The 22744-nt window shown below is 40.7% G+C and overlaps 1 protein-coding gene across 1 annotated transcript in view; it reads right to left on the minus strand.

Moving 5' to 3' along the window:
- ush2a (Usher syndrome 2A (autosomal recessive, mild)) overlaps window positions 1-22744 on the minus strand; it is a 360158-nt gene that overhangs the window by 324266 nt on the left and 13148 nt on the right. The window contains exons 6-7 of the mRNA XM_047364117.1: window positions 18177-18212; window positions 7497-7632 (exon numbers count right to left, since the gene is read on the minus strand). Of these exons, the coding sequence (XP_047220073.1) occupies window positions 7497-7632; window positions 18177-18212 (172 nt within the window). The remainder of the gene's footprint in view (window positions 1-7496; window positions 7633-18176; window positions 18213-22744) is intronic.

Genomic DNA, 22744 nt, shown 5'->3' on the forward strand with positions numbered 1-22744 from the left:
GTAGAATTTATGAAAAACGGCTAGATCTTGTTGGAAAATATTTTATCTGTTGAAGAATTACATGTTTTATGCTATAAAACATGTAATTTGTTATAGCAAACAATCTAGCAGACAGATTTAAACAGGAGCGGCAAATGTAAAGGAGGTGGACTGGCAGTATTTGTGAACAACAGATGGTGTCATCCAGGACATGTTACTGTGAAGTGTCGTCTCTGCAGTCCAGATATTGAACTGTTGGCAATAAGTTTTCGTCCATATTATTTACCCAGAGAGTTCACCAGTGTTATTTTGGCAACAGTTTACGTTCCACCTTCCGCTGTTGCTGACACTGCATGTGATGCCATCAGCTCAGTTGTTGCTAAGCTACAGACACAAAACCCCAATGCTTTTGTGGCAATTTCTGGTGATTTTAACCATGCTTCACTCTCTGCTACACTTCCAACGTTTCAACAGTTTGTCAGCTGCTCTACCAGAGAAAACAAAACATTGGATTTGTTTTATGCAAATGTCAAAGACTTATACATCTCTACAGCAAGACCTCCTCTAGGAAAATCAGATCACAATCTTGTTTTTCTCTGCTCGAAATATAAGCCCCTTGTTCAGAGGCAACCTGTAATAAAGAGGACTGTGAGAAAATGGTCACAGGAAGCTGAAGAAGCTCTGTAAGGTTGCTTTGAGGCTACAGACTGGGACGCACTGTGCCAGCCACATGGAGAGGACATCAATGCCATGACTGAGTGTGTAACCGACTATATAAACTTCTGTGTGGATAACATCATCCCCACCAGAACCGTGAGATGCTTCCCCAATAACAAACCTTGGATCACCAGTGACCTGAAGGACCTGCTTAACAAGAAAAAAAGAGCCTTCAGAGACGGAGACAGATAATTTTTGAGGATTATACAGAAGCAACTTAAAGTCAAGATAAGAGACAGCAAGGAGGTGTACAAGAAGAAGCTGGAGAGCAAGCTCCAGCAAAACAATATCAGAGATGTGTGGAGAGGGATGAAGAAGATCACAGGCTTCAAGCAGAAGGATGATCAGACCGATGGAGGTCTGGACAGAGCCAATGAACTGAACGCATTCTTCAATAGGTTCAGTTCAGAAACCTGCTTCGCATCCTCCTCTCCTGCTCACAGCCAAACAGACATTCCACCTTCCTTTGACCCACAGGACCCACAGCTGTCCAGTAACACCTCACATTTCTTTATCTTCCACCTCAGCCCTAGACCCTTCTGCTTCTACATGTTTGCATTCAACCACATCAGAAGATGCTGCTGCTTCCTTTGCTTCCCCCTTCCACCTGTGTGTCTCAAGAAGTCAAGTGAAGATGCAACTGGAGAGACTGAATCGGAATAAGGCTGCAGGTCCAGATCATGTCAGTCCTAGAGTCCTGAAGGCCTGTGCAGAGCAGCTCTGTGGGATTCTGCAGCACCTCTTCAAAGGAGATGATTATAGATTTTAAGAGAAACAGGAATAAGTCAAAAACTATTTCTATCATGGGAGAAGAAGTGGAGGTGGTGGAGGAGTATAAATACCTCAGTGTTCACCTGGACAACAGACTTGAGTGGAGATGCAACTGTGAAGCCATCTACAAGAAGGGACAGAGCAGACTGTACTTCTTGAGGAAGCTTAGGTCCTTTGGTGTTTGCAGCAAGATGCTGCATATCTTCTATAAGTCTGTTGTGGAGAGTGTGATCTCTTCTGCCATCATCTGCTGGGGAAGCAGCATCAGAGCCAGAGACTTAAAAAAGCTCAACAAGGTGATAAAGAAGACTGGCTCTGTTGTGGGGACTCCTCTGGAACCTCTGGAGATCATTGTGGAAAGACGGATTCTTCATAAAATGAAGAACATTATGGAGAACCTTGAGCATCCTCTTCATGAGACTGTCCTACAACAACAGAGTGTCTTCAGTCAGAGGCTTCTTCAGATCTGCTGTAAGACGGAGCGCTACAGGAGATCCTTCCTGCCCACAGCCATCAGCATCTACAACGGCTCTTTGAAGAAACTTTCATAATATGAGCTATAACAACATTTAACTTCCCTTTGGGATTAATAAAGTATTTTTGAATTTGAATTGAATTTGAATAAATAACAAACTGTTTAAGAACATATTTACCTTTATGTTTAAAATTAGAAATCTGATTTATTTTAATAAGGCTAAGTACCTTATTTCTGTGTGTGTTTTTTTTTTCCTTTTTCTAATTAACTATGTACTCTGATCAAACTAAGATTGTAATGTTTGTTGATAGTTTGTATTTTACCCACCTTTTGTGTTTTTGGTTATGACATTTATGATTAAAGTTTTCATCAAAAAAAAGAAAAACAAAACACCTTAATTAAAAGCCAATTTATGTTTGTTGCAAAAGCTTTTTTTTTTTGGAAAGAGAAAAAGTTTTATCATGTTCTTTCCCAGGAGGTAACGACATTAGGTGAACATATATACTTGTGATATTGCTGCTTATTGTTGCACATACAATATTCGTGGTGATTAACTGAAAATTAACTGAACAATTCATGATTTCTACCACATTCTATGAGGTTGAGCATGTAGACACCCAAATCCATATCAGATTTGGGCACCAAATGCAGTGAAAAGCCATCCCAATCATCCAGTATATTATTTGCTTGCGGAATGTTATGCATGTCATTTGCAACTGAATGTCCTACAAAATATTGCATCCAGGGAGCCCTTTGTGATTTAGATGGTGCACATATTGATGCAGGTACAACAGCAATTCAATACATTGTCTAGTTCCACTAGGTGAGAATGTTGAGTGATCATGAATTGCTGTTTTCTACCATTAGATGTCATTGCGTCCTATACACTGTACCTTTAAAAGGCTGGCATGAACATTTAAATCTGACCACTCGTATTTTCAAACTCCAATAAATAGGTACAAAACCACAAACCGACATAGTTGTTAATCGATACAGCTGATCAGTATTTGAATAATTAATCTTCAGATCAGAATTCCAGGCACTCCCCTTGGGTTCAAACACCTCCTTTTCTTACATACATTTAACACACACACACACACACACACACACACACACACACTCTTGCACTGCCCCAATCACTCTCATTGATCAACCTTTCTTATGTGATCTTGAGCTGATCAGATGCTACCTGCTGTGAACTAGGAATCGATGGCTGATAAACGAGAACAAAAACACTCGTTTATCACTCTAGAGTTAAACGGATATCATTTTTCTCTCAGTTTCCCTGCTATTGACTTTGAAATGGCTCACAGGCCCCATGAATCAATCACAGATATGTAGTTAAAAGAGGATAAAGGCCAGAGAGAAAACAGAGGTGAAGTAATCATTGACACATTACCATGAACAGACATAATAAACTCTTAAGTATTTTTTTTGCTCCTTTAGGACTATTAAGCAAAAAAGGAACAGTTATAGAAGACTGTAAATGCATAGGAAATTACATACTTTATTTAGTACTAACACTGTTACCTTACTACTCGAAATCTTTTGCATGCGTCTTAGAAAGTACCCTGTGTATTAACCTATTACACAGCAATCAATGATTTTTTACAACCAATTTATATTTGCATTATCCTTTAAGCCAATAATATTATTTTTATCAACTCTGTAATACCAAATAAAATCTAACCTAAAATCCAGGCTGAAAGCCCTGAGGAGGACAGAGACATACCACTATCATCAGAAAGACCAAGGGCCTCAAATGGACAGGAGGCCATTATGAGCATAAACAAAACATTTATCAATAGCCCTCTTGTAGCTGTCAAAAGTACCAAGAGGAATTTGTCCAATATAGGGTTGCATGTCATCATAAGCAAAGAACGGCATCCTTAATGTCTTCTGTTTGTTGAAATGCTTGAACGTGAAGGCCTAAAGCCTGTAAAGGTGGTAAAAAACCAGCACCCCCCTCTTGCTAAATCAGCATTTAGTTTTGTCCTTTAACACAAGACGTGAGAGGGTCAAGACCAAAAACCAGTCTTAACTAAACAAACAATAATCCAAGCCAAATCTTAAAAGCCACCATATGAGGTGGTATATTTAATTGCACAGGGGGAAAAAAGCCACACAAAATTGGGAAAACCAGATTCAAAGCTGCTTCTAGAACTATACGGTTTTGCATGAGAACAAACTGGCTCATGAAATGTTTAGTGGGACCTCTACCAGACAAACCAGAGGCTTAACCCAACACAGGGTAAGCTTCTTCACAGGGTGAAGAAAGGGATGTGTATTACAGTTAAATACATTGTCAATTTAATGATTAATTATCGGTCGATAGTCAACATTAACTACATTAAAATCTAAAAGAAGTACTTGAGCTATGACAAATAAGTACTTGGCTAAAGATCCTCCCAAAACAGCTGTAGCCCCTGTATTCTTTTACACAGTTTGCTGTGGTTTGTGACATACTGAGAGTGATTATGTGCAAAGTGGGCCTCTATTTAATAGCTTGTAAAATATATTTTGTTTACACATTTACACCACGTTAAAGATCTCTTCTTTGGAAACCTTGTAAGGGGTTTTGCAAAAAAATTCAGGTAAGTGTGGACAAGGCCTCAGAAATGATGCCTTACCATGCACTGAATATATGCAGCCACATAAAATAACATTCACTATCTATAAGTGAACTGGGATCAGAGTATCAGAGCTTCCTATTCCACAAATATCTGGTAGCTTTCATGAAACAATGTGCTCTGCTCTCAGTATTAATTTTAGACAAAGGTGTACCATGTCCTGAGCAGCACAGGGTCCAGCACAGTGGCCAACAAAGTGATCCTGACTGGCTGATTTAGTTAGCATATTTGTCATGTCTATAAACACAGGACGTTTGGTCTCAGGGGACCAATAAGACAAAGAGCAATTTATATACATGAATGCATCCAGAACAAAAAACAAGATTCCTCACTCAGATCATTTTTTGACAATGGTTTGAAATTTGATAAACAGGTCACTGCAGTGGTCGAGTCTAGGTTTTATCATTTAAGGTTAACCTGCTATATCACACCCTATTTACCTTACAGTGGCCTTGAAAGGGTTATGCATGTTGTTAATACCTCTACCCTAGACTACTGCAACTCTCTTTATGCTAGGTTGACAACTCTCTTCTATGTTGTCCGCAGCTGGTCCGAAATGCTGCTGCCCAGCTGCTCATGGGTAACAAGTGTTGGGGCCATCCATTTTGGTCGCACATTTTGACGCACGCAGCTCAACAGACGTCGCAGCTCTGACGTCACTAGAAGTATAAACCGGCTGAGATGCAAAGTCTCAGTTTTGTCCGGCTGATCCCTCGGGGCCATTTCCCGCCTGTCACAGGACAGCGAATAGGAGGCGCATTTCTGGTAAGACAAGAGCTCGCAGGCAAACTTTTGCTCCACAAGGCCATTCCCGAAGAGCTTGAAAGCTGGAAATCTGTCTGATACGAGAAGATCAGAGGATTTATTTGCCGATCGAAGACCGTGCCACAACCGGCGCAGGTGGAAAACTACAGAGGTTCTATGTCCAAGGAGAAGAGTTTTCCTCCTTGTGTATGCAGTCGACTAAAGGTTCTTCATATTTTCCCCTCGTGGACGGATGAGAAGTTACCGTTTTTTTCTTTCCTTAATTTGATCACGGACGCGTGATCCCCCCCCCCCTCCTTTTCTTCAGACCTGATCCATTCTCAACCGGTGGAGAGCAGAAATCAACTTCAAAGTAATTTCGTTCTTTTCATAGTAAACCGGATAGGTGCATTTAGAGGTCTGGGCAGGATGAGGCAGTTAAGGTGATGTAGGATCACCAGTAGTTAATCTAAAGTATTAACTTGTTGCATGCAATACTGATTGAATTATGTTATGCTGAGCTGTATTTTTATTTGCTGCGCAAGCGCTGCTGAATCGTGCGTGGTTAATGTTTTGTCTGGCTGATCCCAAATAAGCCAGGAGTTAGAAGTTGGACTTTTAAAAGTTTTTCATTCAAGGCAGCTGCGGTCTGGGCCTTGCCCGACCACTCTTTGTTCCAGTTTTATTGCTGGAAATTTTCCACTGGGTTCCCGCCTCAAGAGTTTTATGACTCTTTGTCAAGATTTGGGGCGTTCAGCTGGTTGTGGCTAAAGGGGCGTGGCCCCACTGTTTCATCAGCTGATTGCTGCGATCGAGACATCAGCACGACTTCTTTCCATTTAACCCAAATTACACATTTTGTCCATAAACTGCTGGTTTGATCTTCATAGACACTAAATGCATATATATATTTTTCTTTTATTATTATTGTTAGGTAGTAATTTTTATTCCCTTTGTGTAGAACGGTGCTTGTTAGTTAGGTGAAGGTTTTTGGACCAGAATAATGGTCTATCAGGATTATTTGGCTTCAATAAATCTTCATATATATAATTAAGAGAAGCATTTGTGTTTATTTCATGCAAGAGTGATTTATCTGTCAAAACAAGGTCGAAGTTCCCCCACCTTCAGTGAACCGGTTGAATAAACAGTGACAGTTTGTGGTTTTGGTTAATAATTTGTAACTATTAAAGAGCTTTGAGCCCATAATCACAACACCAGAGGATATCTCTGATTTCTATTCGTAAGTGATTATTTTTGGTTAAGAAATTAATATTTTTCAAATTATTTTAAATTATGATTCTTGATGAATATTAATTAATCAATAATCATATTCCTTACACAAGCAACAGGAGCACCTTACCCATGTATTGTCCTCATTTATGGACGTGTACAGCACTTTGGTCACTTTGTGTGTGTAATGCGCTCTATAAATAAAGGTTGATTGATTGAGAAAAGGGAAACAAGGGCAACTTTCTATAGCCAGGAGATCATTAACATGATCTTAAGGCCTGATGATGGAGAGAAGTATAGTTAGGGAAAATCACAGTCTTATTTTTGCAGATAATATGGTATCTGTCCATATCCTTCCACATGAACTGGGGAGCTTCACAGCCAAGTGTAAAGTTGCCAGAATGACCAGTTCCTGTATGTCTAAGGTCATGGTTCTCATATGAAAAAAACTCTGCCTGCAGGTAGGCTCATGTAGGAATATAAAACGATCTACTGAACTTTACATTTTCTTTTCCATATTACTCCAACTCCACATTAAATGTTACAACAAAAATGATTTGTACAAATAAAATCAATTTTATTGACTTTTTATCAGATCCCACCTCATGCAGAAGATGACACATTCTGAATGTTTTATCTTTTTCCTTTTTTCAAATATACAATTTTTTTAATTCAAGTACTGATACCGCAGTCTCCATGTCAGACATTATATTTTCTAAATATGTATCTCCTAAAATAAATGTCAAATTTGTGCAATATTTGGAACTTCTCGGAACACTGAAGACATATTTGCATTTCTTTTGCTTATTGTGTTGCTCTTTATGTGATAGACAACAACGTGCCATATTTCCAAATATTTTACAGAATCATAAGACATTCAAGCTAAAAAAAATAGCCATTTCCAGTGGAAAGCCCATTAATCACTAAATTCCTAAAACAGACATTCTTACCATTGGAGCTAAGTCCCACCCACATGGCACCATACTCGCTGATATCAGAGAGCGTGCTGATCAGATGTTTTGTGTCGAAAGGTGTTCCGTCCTCCTCAAGCCCATCCAGGAAAAGACTTGCTCGTTGGTCATAGATCTGTAAATGACAGCAAGATCCACGCATCAAAATGTAAACCGTGGCAGCAAATTGAAAAATTATCATAAATGTGTGCCTTTAACAAGAAATATAAAATATAATCACAAAAACTGTAAAATAAAGTGTTCTTTTACAGAGTGCCCTTTTGTTACTGAACAATTTCATTGATATGACCGAGTTGTCAAAAATAACATGGACAAAAAAAAAAACCAAAACGAGTTTCTACTTGTAGAGAAAGTGTGTGTATGTGTTTTTTCAAAAGGTTTCTGCACACTGTGTGTACTTATTTATGCTTGTGTGTTTGACAACATGTAAATTATACATTCAGCTAATCTTCCAGCTCATTTCCCAGGTAGCAGAAAGAGCCGCAGGCTCTACTGCATGAGCTGCAAATTAGCTTTCCGTTTGACCAAAATTCTCCTCTCCACCCTATTCCTCTTTTCCTTTCCCTTCTCGATCGACTCCATGAATATTAAAAACTGCATGGCCGACAACACTGTCAAAGCAGGAGCAGCTTCCTTTTACATCAAACCCAGGACAAAGGGAAGATACTTCTATAAGAGCGACACCCACCACCTGTGCACACACACCCTTCTTCCACCTCCAACCACAAAAAAAAACTTTAATGTGCTCAAGCCATCACTTCTTTTACTCCAATCTCCAAATCCTGCATTTAAGAAACACTGTGGGACCACTGATAAATGTGACTCTCCCTGTTTTACTAGAATCCCCTTCTTCTCCCTCATCATCTTCTCTATTCTGCGATAGTCCACCTTGCTTTGTTCTTTCTCCTCATCATAAGGTCACTTCCTTCCTTCACCTTTTTATTGTTTGAGTTCGTCTTTCCATTCTTTTTCACTTATTCAGTGTTCTCTGTTTTTCATTTCCATTTTTATACTGGCTCCCCGTCAGTTAACTACTTCCTCTTCTCATCTTCGTTCTTGTCTTTCTCACTCATGTTTATCTTGCCCTGTCGCTCTCACTTGTTGTCAGCTCTTTAGGAGAGTTGAAAAGGTGTGAGGAGGGAAATAAGTCCAAGTCAAAAAACGCCTTTAGGGGATGAAGGCAGGCCCAGACAAGTGTCTGCCTCTCAGAGGATAGTTAAGAAGCCCTGACAGACACTTTCATGATGCCTGATTGAAGACTGGCAAGCGCATAAGAGCACAAGAAAGAGTGCGGGAGTGAATATGAAAAAAAGGGAAAAGAAAAGAGACAGGAGGGAGAAAAAGAAAAGTCAGAGCACGGAGAGGGAGCTCGAAGACGAGGCCCTCTTTAGGAATCTCTGAGCCAGAGCTGTGCGGCTCTTGGGGAAAAGTGAGGTTCTTGTCAGGCTTGATGTAAATGAATCCTGAAGTACTTCATCTTTCTTAGCTACTGCGCACCCTTTTGAAAATCTCCTTTGTTAGCTTTCACAAACACTTTCCTCACATTTTCTTTTGCCTTTTCTTCTGTCCAGTATTTCTTATTTTACTTTTCTCTAATTCTCCATTTCATCTGGCAAGTTTTTCTTTAAGAACCAAGTCATTGTCTGGAATGGTGCTGGCAATTAAGTCTCATTTGAACTGTGTCCACCAAGTGCAAGAAAGTTCTGAAAATGACATAATTTTAAACTCTCTATCTATCTATCTATAAATATATATATATATATATATATATATATATATATATATATATATATATATATATATATAGTACTGTGCAAACGTTTTAGGCCAGTTTGAAAAAAATCAGAATCAGCTTTATTGCCAAGTTTGTACATACAAACAAGGAATTTGACTCCAGTACACTTTGCTCTCTGGTTTTGTTTTTGCATAATATACATATATATACTGGTCCTTCTCAAAATATTAGCATATTGTGATAAAGTTCATTATTTTCCATAATGTCATGATGAAAATTTAACATTCATATATTTTAGATTCATTGCACACTAATTGACATATTTCAGGTCTTTTATTGTCTTAATACAGATGATTTTGGCATACAGCTCATGAAAACCCAAAATTCCTATCTCACAAAATTAGCATATCATTAAAAGGGTCTCTAAACGAGCTATGAACCTAATCATCTGAATCAACAAGTTAACTCTAAACACCTGCAAAAGATTCCTGGGGCCTTTAAAACTCCCAGCCTGGTTCATCACTCAAAACCCCAATCATGGGTAAGACTGCCGACCTGACTGCTGTCCAGAAGGCCACTATTGACACCCTCAAGCAAGAGGGTAAGACACAGAAAGAAATTTCTGAACGAATAGGCTGTTCCCAGAGTGCTGTATCAAGGCACCTCAGTGGGAAGTCTGTGGGAAGGAAAAAGTGTGGCAGAAAACGGTGCACAACGAGAAGAGGTGACCGGACCCTGAGGAAGATTGTGGAGAAGGGCCGATTCCAGACCTTGGGGGACCTGCGGAAGCAGTGGACTGAGTCTGGAGTAGAAACATCCAGAGCCACCGTGCACAGGCGTGTGCAGGAAATGGGCTACAGGTGCCGCATTCCCCAGACCTGGGCTACAGAGAAGCAGCAATGGACTGTTGCTCAGTGGTCCAAAGTACTTTTTTTGGATGAAAGCAAATTCTGCATGTCATTCAGAAATCAAGGTGCCAGAGTCTGGAGGAAGACTGGGGAGAAGGAAATGCCAAAATGCCAGAAGTCCAGTGTCAAGTATCCACTGTCAGTGATGGTCTGGGGTGCCGTGTCAGCTGCTGGTGTTGGTCCACTGTGTTTTATCAAGGGCAGGGTCAATGCAGCTAGCTATCAGGATATTTTGGAGCACTTCATGCTTCCATCTGCTGAAAAGCTTTATGGAGATGAAGATTTCATTTTTCAGCACGACCTGGCACCTGCTCACAGTGCCAAAACCACTGGTAAATGGTTTACTGACCATGGTATCACTGTGCTCAATTGGCCTGCCAACTCTCCAGACCTGAACCCCATAGAGAATCTGTGGGATATTGTGAAGAGAACGTTGAGAGACTCAAGACCCAACACTCTGGATGAGCTAAAGGCCGCTATCGAAGCATCCTGGGCCTCCATAAGACCTCAGCAGTGCCACAGGCTGATTGCCTCCATGCCACGCCGCATTGAAGCAGTCATTTCTGCCAAAGGATTCCCGACCAAGTATTGAGTGCATAACTGTACATGATTATTTGAAGGTTGACGTTTTTTGTATTAAAAACACTTTTCTTTTATTGGTTGGATGAAATATGCTAATTTTGTGAGATAGGAATTTTGGGTTTTCATGAGCTGTATGCCAAAATCATCCGTATTAAGACAATAAAAGACCTGAAATATTTCAGTTAGTGTGCAATGAATCTAAAATATATGAATGTTAAATTTTCATCATGACATTATGGAAAATAATGAACTTTATCACAATATGCTAATATTTTGAGAAGGACCTGTACACAATATACAAATATACACATATATAAATATAAATGTGCATTTGCAACATCTGTATGCTGTTGTTTTGTACTCTATTGAATGTTCAACAGAGAAACAGCCTGGGGGAAGAAACTGTCTCTGTGGCGTCTGGTTTTAGTGAACAGTGCTCTGTAGCAACGGCCTGAAGGTAAAACTCTAAACAGTTTATGTGCAGGGTGTGTGGGGTCTGCAGAGATTTTTGCAGCTCTTTTTCTGACCGTAGACCTGAATAAGTCCTGGATTTAGGGAAGGTCAGCCCTGATTATTCTCTCTGCAGTCCTGATTATTCATTGCAGTCTGGACCTGTCCTGTTTTGTGGATGAGCCAAACCACACTGAGATGGATGAAGACAGGACAGACTGAATGATGGCAGTGTAGAAGATGACCAGCAGCTCCTGTGGAAGGTTGAACTTCTTGAGTTGCCTCAGGAAGTACAGTCTCTGCTGGGCCTTCTCAGTGTCTATGTGTGAAGACCATCTCAGGTCCTCAGATGGTGGTTCCTAAGAACCTGAAGTGGTCCACAGCTGACACGGTGTTGTTGAGGATGGTGAGGGGGGTGTATAGGGGTGGTGTTCTCCAAAAGTCCACCACCACTTCCACAGTCTTGAGTGGGTTGAGTTCAAGGTAGTTCTGACCGCAACAGTGGACCAGCCGATCCACCTCCTGTCTGTATGCAGACTCATCACCGTCCTGGATCAGTCCAATGACAGTGGTGTCATCTGCAAACTTCAGGAGTTTCACGGACGAATCCGCTGAGGTGCAGTCATTTGTGTACAGGGAGAAGAGGAGTGGGGATAGAACACACCCCTGGGGGGCACCAGTACTTATTGATCCGCTGCTGGAGAAGATGCTCCCCAGTCTCACCTGCTGCTGTCGATCCGTCAGGAAGCTGTTGATCCACTGACAAGTGGAGGCTGGGACGTTGAGCTGTGTGAACTTCTGGTGGAGGATGTCTGGTATGATGGTGTTGAAGGCCGAGCTGAAGTCTACAAACAGGATCCTGGCGTACGTCCCTGGGTGGTCGAGGTGTTGCAGAATGAAGTGTAGACCTAAGTTAACAGCATCATCTGCCGACCTGTTTGCTCGGTAAGCAAATTGCAGGGGGTCCAGCAGGGGGCCTGTGATGTCTTTCAGGTGCTTCAACACCAGCCGCTCAAAGGTTTTCATGACCACAGAAGTCAGGGCTACAGGCCTGTAGTCATTTAATCCTAGGAAGGTGGGTTTCTTGGGCCCCGGGATGATGGTGGATCATTTGAGGCAGGAGGGGACCTCACACGTCTCCAGTGACTTGTTGAAGATCCTTGTGAAGATCGGAGCGAGTTGATTTGCACAGGCTTTCAGGCATGATGGGGAGACGTTATCAGGTCCTTCAGCTTTCTTTGTTTTCATGCGCTGAAAGAGCCAATTTACATCTTCCTTGGAGATTTTTTGTGCAGGCGGAGGATCTGAAGGTAGGGGGTTGATAGCTTTGTGGGAAGAACTTGTTCCTGAATGGGATGTGGAGGAGATGATTTGAGGCATGAACGGCTTCCTGTCATGTCTGCAGTAGAAGCCATTCAGACGGTTGGCCAGGAGACGACTCTGTTCAGGATGGGTGGAGGTGCTCCTGTAGGCAGTCAGGTTTCTCAAACCAGTCCATACAGCCGAGGTATCACCAGTAGAAAGGCTGTTCTTCAGCTTCTCATTATAGCTTCTCTTGGCTGCTTTGATCTCCTTTGTTAGTTTGTTCCTGGCCTGCCTAGTTTTTACCGTGCCCAATCTCCACTGCTGTGAGCTTCTGCAAACAAATGCTGCAAACAAAGAATGCTTTCAAATAATTCTAAAATAAATCACAAAAATTAACTTTTGATTATTATAAGAGCCACTAAACTATATTGTTTTTAAAACTTATGTGGTCCATAGAGAGGGGCCAATATGTGAAAAGCACTATGTATTTTGTGTTTTTTCAACAGACTTCTAGACTTCTATTACGTTTTAATGTTTTTCGGGGCTGCACTGTGGCGCAGTTGGTAGCACTGTTGGTCTTTCTGCATGGAGTTTGCATGTTCTCCCCGTGCATGCGTGGGTTCTCACCGGGTACTCCAGCTTTCTCCCACAGTCCAGACATGCCTGTTAGGTTAATTGGTCTCTCTAAATTGCCCTTAGGTGTATGAGTGTGTGCATGGTTGTTTGTGTGTTGCCCTGCGATGGACTGGCGACCTATCCAGGGTGCACCCCACCTCTCGCCCATAGACTGCTGGAGATAGGCACCAGGTTCCCCACAACCCACTATGGAATAAGCGTAAGAAAATGACTGCCTGACTGCTTTTCCTTGTGTTCTTACTTGCTTTACCTACTCCTTATTTTTCTGTAACACACTTTTGAATTACATTGTGCATGAATGGTGCTAAACAAATAAAACCAGCTTGCCTTCTTGTGTATTTGTGTGTCTTTTCTTTACACATTTTGTTAAAGTTTATTAATTAAAGATTTTTGGTGTGCACACTCATCCACTGGCAATGCACCTAAGCCATTCTAAAAGCCCCAGGAAACCATGAGTGGAAAGCTTTTAGTGATCCGTAGAATGTCATTTTGACTAAACTCTTCTCAATTTTCCTTCACCTGCCAAGCCATGGCTCAGTACATAATGTTGACAACAGTCTTTCCTACAAGTTACCTTCATAGCCTACAGGGAATTAAAAAAAAAAACTCATAAAAAAACTGTTTTCCTTTGTTTTTGTTTTTCTTAGAATTGGTTGTCTTCGAGGTTGAAAGTTGATTGTAAAGCTTGAATAGATGAGTTTTAAAATAAGCTCCCTGGTGGCAGGATGCCACCAGCCTAAATGCTGATAGGTTTGGTTGTTTTCTTGCTTTGTTAGAGCAAATCCAATTTTGAGACAACTGTGGAGACATACAGGGGTTGGACAATGAAACTGAAACACCTGGTTTTAGACCACAATAATTTATTAGTATGGTGTAGGGCCTCCTTTTGCGGCCAATACAGCGTCAATTTGTCTTGGGAATGACATATACAAGTCCTGCACAGTGGTCAGAGAAATTTTAAGCCATTCTTCTTGCAGGGTAGTGGCCAGGTCACCACGTGATACTGGTGGAGGAAAACATTTCCTGACTCGCTCCTCCAAAACACCCCAAACTGGCTCAATAATATTTAGATCTGGTGACTGTGTAGGCCATGGGAGATGTTCAACTTCACTTTCATGTTCATCAAACCAATCTTTCACCAGTCTTGCTGTGTGTATTGGTGCATTGTCATCCTGATACACGGCACTGCCTTCAGGATACAATGTTTGAACCATTGGATGCACATGGTCCTCAAGAATGGTTCGGTAGTCCTTGGCAGTGACGCACCCATCTAGCACAAGTATTGGGCCAAGGGAATGCCATGATATGGCAGCCCAAACTATCACTGATCCACCCCAATGCTTCACTCTGGGCATGCAATAGTCTGGGTGGTACGCTTCTTTGGGGCTTCTCCACACCGTAACTCTCCCGGATGTGGGGAAAACAGTAAAGGTGGACTCATCAGAGAACAATACATGTTTCACATTGTCCACAGCCCAAGATTTGTGCTCCTTGCACCATTGAAACCGACGTTTGGCATTGGCATGAGTGACCAAAGGTTTGACTATAGCAGCCCGGCCGTGTATATTGACCCTGTGGAGCTCCCGACGGACAGTTCTGGTGGAAACAGGAGAGTTGAAGTGCGCATGTAATTCTGTCGTGATTTGGGCAGCCGTGGTTTCATGTTTTTTGGATACAATCCGGGTTATCACCCGAACATCCCTTTCAGACAGCTTCCTCTTGCGTCCACAGTTAATCTTGTTGGATGTGGTTCGTCCTTCTTGATGGTATGCTGACATTACCCTGGATACCGTGGCTCTTGATACATCACAAAGACTTGCTGTCTTGGTCACAGATGCGCCAGCAAGACGTGCACCAACAATTTGTCCTCTTTTGAACTCTGGTATGTCACCCATAATGTTGTGTGCATTTCAATATTTTGAGCAAAACTGTGCTCTTACCCTGCTAATTGAACCTTCACACTCTGCTCTTACTGGTGCAATGTGCAATCAATGAAGACTGGCTACCAGGCTGGTCCAATTTAGCTATGAAACCTCCCACACTAAAATGACAGGTGTTTCAGTTTCATTGTCCAACCCCTGTAGTCCCAAATTTAAAAAAATAACTAAAAAGTGGTCAGATTGAGAGTGTGTGTCTTTCATCTGAAGTCATTGTCTTTAACGGGAAAGAGACTGAATGCTTCATAAAGACAGAATGCTTCATGAAGCCAGCCAAGCTATCTTTATTTATGAAACACTTAGAAAACAGCACACTGACCAAAGGCTTTTCTAATTTGCAGCGGCATAGCATTCCATAGTAAGTCAATCTGACTGACAGAGAAGGCGACTGCAGGTGCAGAAGCTCAGACAGGCAGGAAAGGGAAGGACCATTTATAAATTAAATACTGAGTTTTAAAATGAACTCTAAAATGGACAGGCAACATGTGCAGACAGGATCAAATGGGAATAATATCCTCTCTCCTCTGTGTTCCAAGCCATGCAGCAGCATTTTGCACCAACTGAAGAGGGATAAGGATGACTTACTGACTCCAAGGTACAAAGAGTTACAGTAATCCAGCCAAATTGTAACAAAGGCATGGATTACTGTTTTGACGTAATCGTTCGACAAGATGCTTATTATTTTTGGCTAATTGCCTCAGGTGAAAAAAGCTGGATTTTACTATTGCACTGATCTGCACATCCAGTCTAAAATCACTATCCATTTTAAAAATAAGGTTTGTGACAATAGGTTTTCTGGAATCTGTCAGACAGCCAACGTCTACACAATAATAAGACCCACCAGTGACGTTTAGATGAGAGCTGCAAAAAAAAAAAATCTTTACCCCGGTCTTATTGAATCAGTGCATCTAGTCACTGACTCGATGCAATCTGCTGGGTTTCCTTAGATAGAAAAACTTTTTTAACCAATTTGAATAATAAACTGAATATGACTGCGCTGTTGTCTAATTAGGATGAATTTGAATGTATGTACCTGATTTGAAATCTGCATGATTTGATTCAGTTGACTTTTTAAAGTGCCTTGAAATGACGTGTTGTGAATTAGCGCTATATAAATAAACTGAATTGAATTTTCAGCAAAATTTAAAAGGTTAAAAGCCATCAAAGATTGGAATTCCTTTAACACTCTAGTGCAGTACCCCAGACATCTACACAATGCTCTAAGCGGGATATCAGAATGTTAAGGTCCGCTGTATTGAAGACAGCTGTTAAATCTATGAGAACTAGATTGCATGGTTTCCTGAATCCATAGCTAGGAGGATGTCACTCCTCAACAATGCAGATTCTGTGCATGGAAACATTTAAAACCAGACTGAAAAACTTAAAGCACCTCATCTTCCACCAAATTATTCAAATAAAAGTGTCTAAGTATCTTTATCTTATCCACAAGTCACAGTAAAACAAAATGAGAATTGAACATATGGAGTTCGTCAGCAGTAACAACGTTCCTGTATTAGTTTAAGGTTGTGAAGAAAAAGCCATGCCCAAAGATTAAACTACATTCAAACCCCTTGCACATAGTCATGGGACTTGGGAAATAATGGAAATGAGATGAAAGCAGCTGAAATTTGTTATATTCAGAAGTTGTCTGAATTAAACCTAAGGGATGGGAGGAGGTCTTCTGAGAGGAGTTCAGAATAGAGCCACTAGCTCACACGGGACAGCTCAGGTAGTTCTAGAATTGAATCATGATACCTTCCGATTGGCTCCGTTAAAAGATGAATTCTGCTGTAATGAGGTGCAAAATCTCCATTGTGTTAAACAGTTTATTCTTATTTATTTTATTTTCCCTTGCTGCTTTTAATCACTGCATTCTTACTTGCTATTTTACTGAACCTTTAAATAGGAAGCAGTATGAGCGATGCTTGCCACTGGCATAAGACTCGGAACCTGGGGAGAAGGGCACACTCATCCAAATCTCATCCAGGCCTGGCTGAGTTGGTTAGATGCTTTTCTTTTACCCATTACACATCCCTCTTTCCTAAGTTCTCTCCTATGATAGCGTGTTTATCTTGAAGTACACTTACTTAACCCAGCCTCTCTTCACATCCTAGTCACCAGATGGATTAGTCTTATCCAGGAAATTACCAGCTTGGCATTTGATGCCGAGCATCTAACCCTAACTTCTATCCCCGACCTCTCACAACTGTCTCAAAGAAGTGCAAGATGACACAGGTATCAGAACAAGGAGGAAACAACCCACTAGTAACGAGCAGGATGGGCTTAAGGGCAGTTTAAATAGTCATAATCTCTTAACAATTAAACACCAGTTGCAGTTCATGTAGGTCTTTTCTAAATGATATATTGGAAGTTCTAAAAAAATGACCATATTGAGCAATGACAATATTAAGCAAACAAAAATCATGAATTTTTTCAGATGTATTCAAAACCTGATTACATTAGCTTAAAAAGCAAACTGTATAAACTAAATATAAATGGTATCAAAATAATGTAAGAATGTAGAAAAAGGCTGTACTTTTTTCATTACTTAAACTGAATCATCTAAGACAAGACATTGCATTAAGAACATTATAAAGATAAGCTGCTTAACTTTCATAGACTAATGGCCAACACATTTTTTATGTATACAGGTTGTGCAGCTAACTTGGGATATTTTTGTGTTTCAACAAAAAAGATGTTAAAATCATGGCCAGACTGCTGTATCACTTAAACCCCTCTGGGGTCTGTTTATACATTTTTTGAGTGATTTATGACCATAATAACATTTTCAGACAAAGCTTGAATTTGTGTTTGAAGCCTAAATCCAATACAATGGAGAGGTTTGGCTTGGTGCTTTGCAAGCAATTATTGGAGCTGCACAAACTCTTTTCTGCATAGTACAACGCGACAGGAGATGCACTTTGACAAAGCTCAATATACATTTACAAGCTCCAAATCTGATAACTCAACTAAACCAGTAAGATCAATGTCAATTAAACAGGAAAATATTTCAATCTCTACTATGTTCTTTTCATTAGGGCATTGACTACACAGTGATGTTAAGAAAGTAAACCCAATGCAGTGAAGCAAACAGGTTACCACTCACCAGAGTTCGCCAACTGGGGCAGCATAGCAGGAGGAACTAAAGAAACAAAAAAACAGAGAAACTAAAACTCTCTTTACAACTGGGTGATCTTCAAAGAGAGTTTTAGTTTTCTTGTCTGGACACATAAGTGGGTGCAGCAGTACATGTATGAACAACATAAGGGTTGAGCTGACTGAGCAGCCCACCTAGCAGCTAACTGCCTTGGCAACCCAGATTGTTGTATTTTGTCTTTCACTGTAACTTCCGTTATCATGCATTTTGCAGGTGTTTAGCACAGAAATTCGTTTTCTGTGGTGTCTTTGTTTTTTTATTATTTTAATTGGTAATTTTTACAGAAAATCACAACCCCTCCATAAATCTCACTTTGTCATATTGTAGGGAAGAGTTCTTTTACCATCTGGCTCAAACTAAAGTGGTTTTGAATTTGTCCAAACATTGTTTGCTCCTGTTTATTTATATTTGTGATGTGCTGAAAAGATTGCTGGGAAAAACGCTTTAAAATTCACATCAAAGTCTGCTTCTTTACAGTGTAAATTAATTCTTTAAAATGTTGGGGTTGTGGGTTCAGTGTGTGTTTGTGTTTTTGTCTGCACTTTTGTTGTCAGTTTTCAGATGGTGCTGGAGTTTCTCAGGTGTGCTGGGTGACAGGTGCAACTGATCTGTTGATTGCATGGGAGGACTTCAATGCCAGAGTGTTTGCCTTCAGTGGTAACAAGCTCAGCCACTTCTAAGCTATGCTTCGTTCTTTGTTACTAAGCTGATGTTTATGTTCCTTCGCTGGCAGAAACCTGAAACTTCTGATCATTCTTCATTGAACTTTGACTTCGGTTCCAGAAGTTTCTGGACGATCAAGATATGTTTGATGGGTTTCGTTTGGATTTTGTTTCCAAGTACCAAGCTAGCAGCTTCCTGTTATCATCAGTCTCCTGAACCAAGGCAGAAGCGTACCCTTTCCACCCTCCAATGCAAGTACCTGACCATTGAATTAACTCCTGAACTCACCAGAACTCACTCTACAGCTCAAGTAAACTATCTGGATTTTCTCCGCTTCACACACCTGGGTCACGACTTCATCTACCCCTGGCGACCTGACTTCACTCACTTAGTAAGTCGTTCTACTATTAACATAATTACTTCTCATTTATTCCTCAAGATAATAGTTCTTGTTTTCACCAGTTCTCCTTCCCCTCTTTCCATGCAGTTGGCGATTCTACCATTCACGTTCCAGTATCACTTTGTAAATAAAACACCTTTCACTAATTCAGTTGTGCTTCTGAATGTTCTTCTGTATGTGGGTCAGATCTATCTTGAACAAAATGCCACAAAATACATTTATTTCAATGGGTGTAATGAAAAGTCATTTTCAATATCTTAAATCTTGGACCACAATGTTGCCATGCTATTATATTGAAAAACCAATAAAGCCAGCGAACCTTTTCATGTATGAATATAATGTTCTGGTCAAAGTCATTTTGATAAGTTAAACTTATTGATACATTTGAGCCAAATGATTTGAAAGCAAAACGTCTAGTGGATAGTTAAAGATGTTATTATTCTCCTTAATGATACACAAGAGGGATCAAAAAGGTAAAAACTGAAATTTGACTTAATGACTCAACAGATTGTTACGTTTGTTTTCAGACAAATAGTCACCTTTCATTTTTTATTTCTCTCCTGTGATTGCCCTGCCTCTCTTGATATTTTGTCTTCAAGGCTCTCCCACCCTTTCTAGTCCAACCTCAACCCTCTGTACTCGCCTTACCCCACAATGAACTGTTAGCAGCTCTGATGTACAGCCAATATTCTCTCTATCATATTAACACAACTGCAGTGTGTAAAGGAAGACATAGAAAGGAGACATGAGGTGGGAAAGGATATAGAGAGAGACTCTACAGCGAGGAGACATTTGTTTTACTCATCTCAGTGCTAAAAGATACAATTACCTCTCACAGCATATTATCCATGTTTTATACCAGTCCAGGGCCTCATGCCTTTGCCTTGCCACGCTTACCCCATGTAAGGCCCATATTTTAACACTAGCTATGACAGTTTATTTAAGAAAAGGAAATTGTCCCCTGGGAGATGGAGAGGGAGAGAGGGAAAACTGGGTGTGAGGAAAATGAAAAGGAAAGAGGGAAGGACAAAGAAGGTGGATGCACTGGGGGCAGTGACAAGGAAAAGAATGAGATACAGGTCCTTCTCAAAATATTAGCATATTGTGATGAAGTTCATTATTTTCCATAATGTAATGATAATTTAACATTCATATATTTTAGATTCATTGCACACTTACTGAAATATTTCAGGTCTTTTATTGTCTTAATACGGATGATTTTGGCATACAGCTCATGAAAACCCAAAATTCCTATCCCACAAAATTAGCATATTTCATCCGACCAATAAAAGAAAAGTGTTTTTAATACAAAAAACCTTCAACCTTCAAATAATCATGTACAGTTATGCACTCAATACTTGGTCGGGAATCCTTTGGCAGAAATGACTGCTTCAATGCAGCGTGGCATGGAGGCAATCAGCCTGTGGCACTGCTGAGGTCTTATGCAGGCCCAGGATGCTTCGATAGCGGCCTTTAGCTCATCCAGAGTGTTGGGTCTTGAGTCTCAATGTTCTCTTCACAATATCCCACAGATTCTCTATGGGGTGCTCCAAAATCTCCTGATAGCTAGCTGCATTGACCCTGCCCTTGATAAAACACAGTGGACCAACACCAGCAGCTGACACGGCACCCCAGACCATCACTGACTGTGGGTACTTGACACTGGACTTCTGGCATTTTGGCATTTCCTTCTCCCCAGTCTTCCTCCAGACTCTGGCACCTTGATTTCCGAATGACATGCAGAATTTGCTTTCATCTGAAAAAAGTACTTTGGACCACTGAGCAACAGTCCAGTGCTGCTTCTCTGTAGCCCAGGTCAGGTGCTTCTGCCGCGGTTTCTGGTTCAAAAGTGGCTTGACCTGGGGAATGCGGCACCTGTAGCCCATTTACTGCACACGCCTGTGCACGGTGGCTCTGGATGTTTCTACTCCAGACTCAGTCCACTGCTTCCGCAAGTCCCCCAAGGTCTGGAATCGGCCCTTCTCCACAATCTTCCTCAGGGTCTGGTCACATCTTCTCGTTGTGCAGCGTTTTCTGCCACACTTTTTCCTTCCCACAGACTTCCCACTGAGGTGCCTTGATACAGCCCTCTGGGAACAGCCTATTTGTTCAGAAATTTCTTTCTGTGTCTTACCCTCTTGCTTGAGGGTGTCAATAGTGGCCTTCTGGACAGCAGTCAGGTCGGCAGTCTTACCCATGATTGGGGTTTTGAGTGATGAACCAGGCTGGGAGTTTTAAAGGCCTCAGGAATTTTTTGCAGGTGTTTAACAGGTCAAATATACACATAGGAACGCAGGGAGCAACACAAAAGGCACAAAGCAAATACCACAAGAATCAAAAGGTGATTGCAACAAAGCCAAACACAGAGTCACAAAAACAGACTATGACACAGAGAGAGTAGGGAACAAATAATTATCTGCAAGAAGAAATATTAGGTTAATTATAAGCACATCCATGTCTTTCACCTTACTTCTACCTTCCAATGACTCCAATTCACTAACCACATTAACAAAAAGGTACATTAGCTTTTTTTCCCCACATCTTAAAAACAAACAAACACACACCAAAAAAAAAATCAAGCTCTCTGAAAAATCACCAAATTGGTGTGTAATAAATCCCTGTGGATGTACTACATGATTTATGTACTAGTGTGCTTAATAGTGAGTGAAGGGAAGGGTGCATAGGCATCCGTTAAACATTAATGCTGACATCTTGGGTTGTGATGTGACCATTGTGACTGGTTGTTCCAATTGCTGCCGCTTACATTAATGTTAATGTGCTAACAGACAGAACCCCCCCCCACCCCAGATTTCTGTCGGACACAAAGCTGGTACTCCAGAGTGAAGTTTTCATTAAAACCCAATTTTTCTTTCATTCTCTGTAATTTCCCCTCTTACTTTTTAAATCAGGGGTTCTACTTTTTTCCTTTTATATTTGTCATAAAACAAAGTAATTAAATCAATACCATGAAAATCACTAAAATGTCAAGTTTTTTTCTTAAAATCGAATGACATGCACATTGTTCCCATCAGGACCTATGAGAAACAGCAGGCTTGCAAACGTTTCTTTTGAAGGTGTGTATATAGCTCACAGAGAGGGGAAGCAACTGTTAGAGTAATTATTTGAACAAATACCCAGGTTTCTGCCATAATCTGTCACCTTTTTTCTGTTGTGTGAACCGTCACCGCTGCCATATCAGTTTTGTGTTGCAAGTCAGTTTAACGCCGACTTGTTTTTAGATTTTAGCTTCTGCATCATCCTTGTCCACTTCACTGTCTGCTCTGATGTCTGCTGTGCTATTGGTAAAAGTTGCAATGATAATAGATCCATATAGTGACAAGTCTTTTGTCGTTTTATTAGGTCACAAAATACACTCAGCATTGGTCATGGTGAGGCATCAACCTAGACAATTTATACCAGCTAAATTCAATGTGGTTGCTCCCCAAAAGCAAAA

Source organism: Girardinichthys multiradiatus, chromosome 4 (assembly GCF_021462225.1).
Source record: "Girardinichthys multiradiatus isolate DD_20200921_A chromosome 4, DD_fGirMul_XY1, whole genome shotgun sequence".
NCBI classification, from domain to species: domain Eukaryota; kingdom Metazoa; phylum Chordata; class Actinopteri; order Cyprinodontiformes; family Goodeidae; genus Girardinichthys; species Girardinichthys multiradiatus.